The sequence below is a fragment of the Propithecus coquereli genome, unplaced genomic scaffold, assembly GCF_000956105.1.
Source record: "Propithecus coquereli isolate 6110/MARCELLA unplaced genomic scaffold, Pcoq_1.0 Scaffold74, whole genome shotgun sequence".
NCBI lineage: Eukaryota > Metazoa > Chordata > Mammalia > Primates > Indriidae > Propithecus > Propithecus coquereli.
The window spans coordinates 6,701,473-6,702,877 of NW_012153507.1; the positions used below are offsets into that span (position 1 = coordinate 6,701,473).

Genomic DNA, 1,405 nt, shown 5'->3' on the forward strand with positions numbered 1-1,405 from the left:
GGCTCATTGTGAGTCTGGGGAACACTGTTGCAAATCCTCATTAACTAGATTGTTATCTCAATATGTAATTCTTTCTTCTGTCTTCTCCATTGAGTCACTCTTCACCAATCTGCCCAAATCTTGAATCTAGATAATCTAGTCTCATTGTTCTGATTTCTATTGCCCTTACTTTATTCATTATTTCTAGAACCACACATGTATGTACAGTCATTTAAACAGAGTGTACAGAAAACAGCATGTGTGAAAGCAAGACATTCTAGGAGACATACATACTGGAGTAGGAAACAATACTTCAAAAAAGAAGTTAGGTCAGCTAAGCATAATATTTATATGATGTATTGAGACTAAAAGACACATTGTAAGTCTAAGAATTCAGCAAACTTCTTTGCATTTTACCATCCCTATTTATAAAATGAGGGATTAAACTATGTGACTTTTCTAGTCTTCTCTTATTATTTAAAGCAGAAGTCAGTTGCTCAACAATCTTCTGACGAATGAATGAATGTGAAGAGGTGAGAGCACTTTGGAGTCCACATGATCAGAATCCTAGCTAACTGTTGGACATAGCTGCATTTTAGAGCAGAGTCAACTATTTGATTTCTTACTCTGGTTGTCATAGCCAGGATGCAGGCACAGTAGGGTGACTCTTTCATTCAAATTCAAGTTAAGTTGTCATTGATTCATATGGGGAAGAACTCAAAGAAATAAAATTCTAAGGATATATGTGTTGATATAAACTCTGCACTGTCCTGGAGCAGGGTGGCTGTGAATGGATCATCATGGCTGATAAAATGCCAAGGTTTCCTGGTGAATCTCTTTCTAAAGAACTTGCATGGTGATACCTTGAGAAAAGGAATGTTAAGAGGCTACGTATCCCATATCCTGAAGAGGAAAGACTTCACCCAACTACCTCTGTGCAGGGAGGTGCCTTGATTTCCTGTGTTCACTAAGTTGACCAAACTCCAGTTTACAAATTAAGACTTATCAAAATTTGGGGTTGCAAAAGAAATTTTATAAAACAATGGTGTGAGCTTACCTTGTGTACCATAAACACCCCATTCACAAATTTTTCTTTAGTTTGTGAACAGAGATGATTGATCTTAGGAGTTGCATTGGCATTTTTAATCAGCCTGCTTGAGATCTCCATCTTTCGGTCAGCGCCCACATCAGACACAGATGAGAAAGGGTATACCTCCAGAAACCCATTGCGGCCCAGATAATCTGATATGGTAATGATCTTCTTTGGAGTGAACTTCTCTTTTAGATTGATGTTGAAAACTTTTACTCGGAAGAATTGACTTTCAGTAGCCACTGTGGCATGAAACATCTTTTTCTCCTCTTTGAATTCATATACAAATGGTTCTGTTGCTCTCAGCACCATCACTTCCATGGGTCCACTCTGGTG

At 38.0% G+C, this 1,405-nt stretch overlaps 1 protein-coding gene across 1 annotated transcript in view; it reads right to left on the bottom strand.

Annotated features, from left to right (window-relative positions):
* LOC105824430 (gamma-interferon-inducible protein 16-like) overlaps positions 1–1,405 on the bottom strand; it is a 30,934-nt gene that overhangs the window by 12,029 nt on the left and 17,500 nt on the right. Inside the window, exon 4 of the mRNA XM_012661851.1 lies at positions 1,037–1,399. Within this exon, the coding sequence (XP_012517305.1) occupies positions 1,037–1,399 (363 nt within the window). The remainder of the gene's footprint in view (positions 1–1,036; positions 1,400–1,405) is intronic.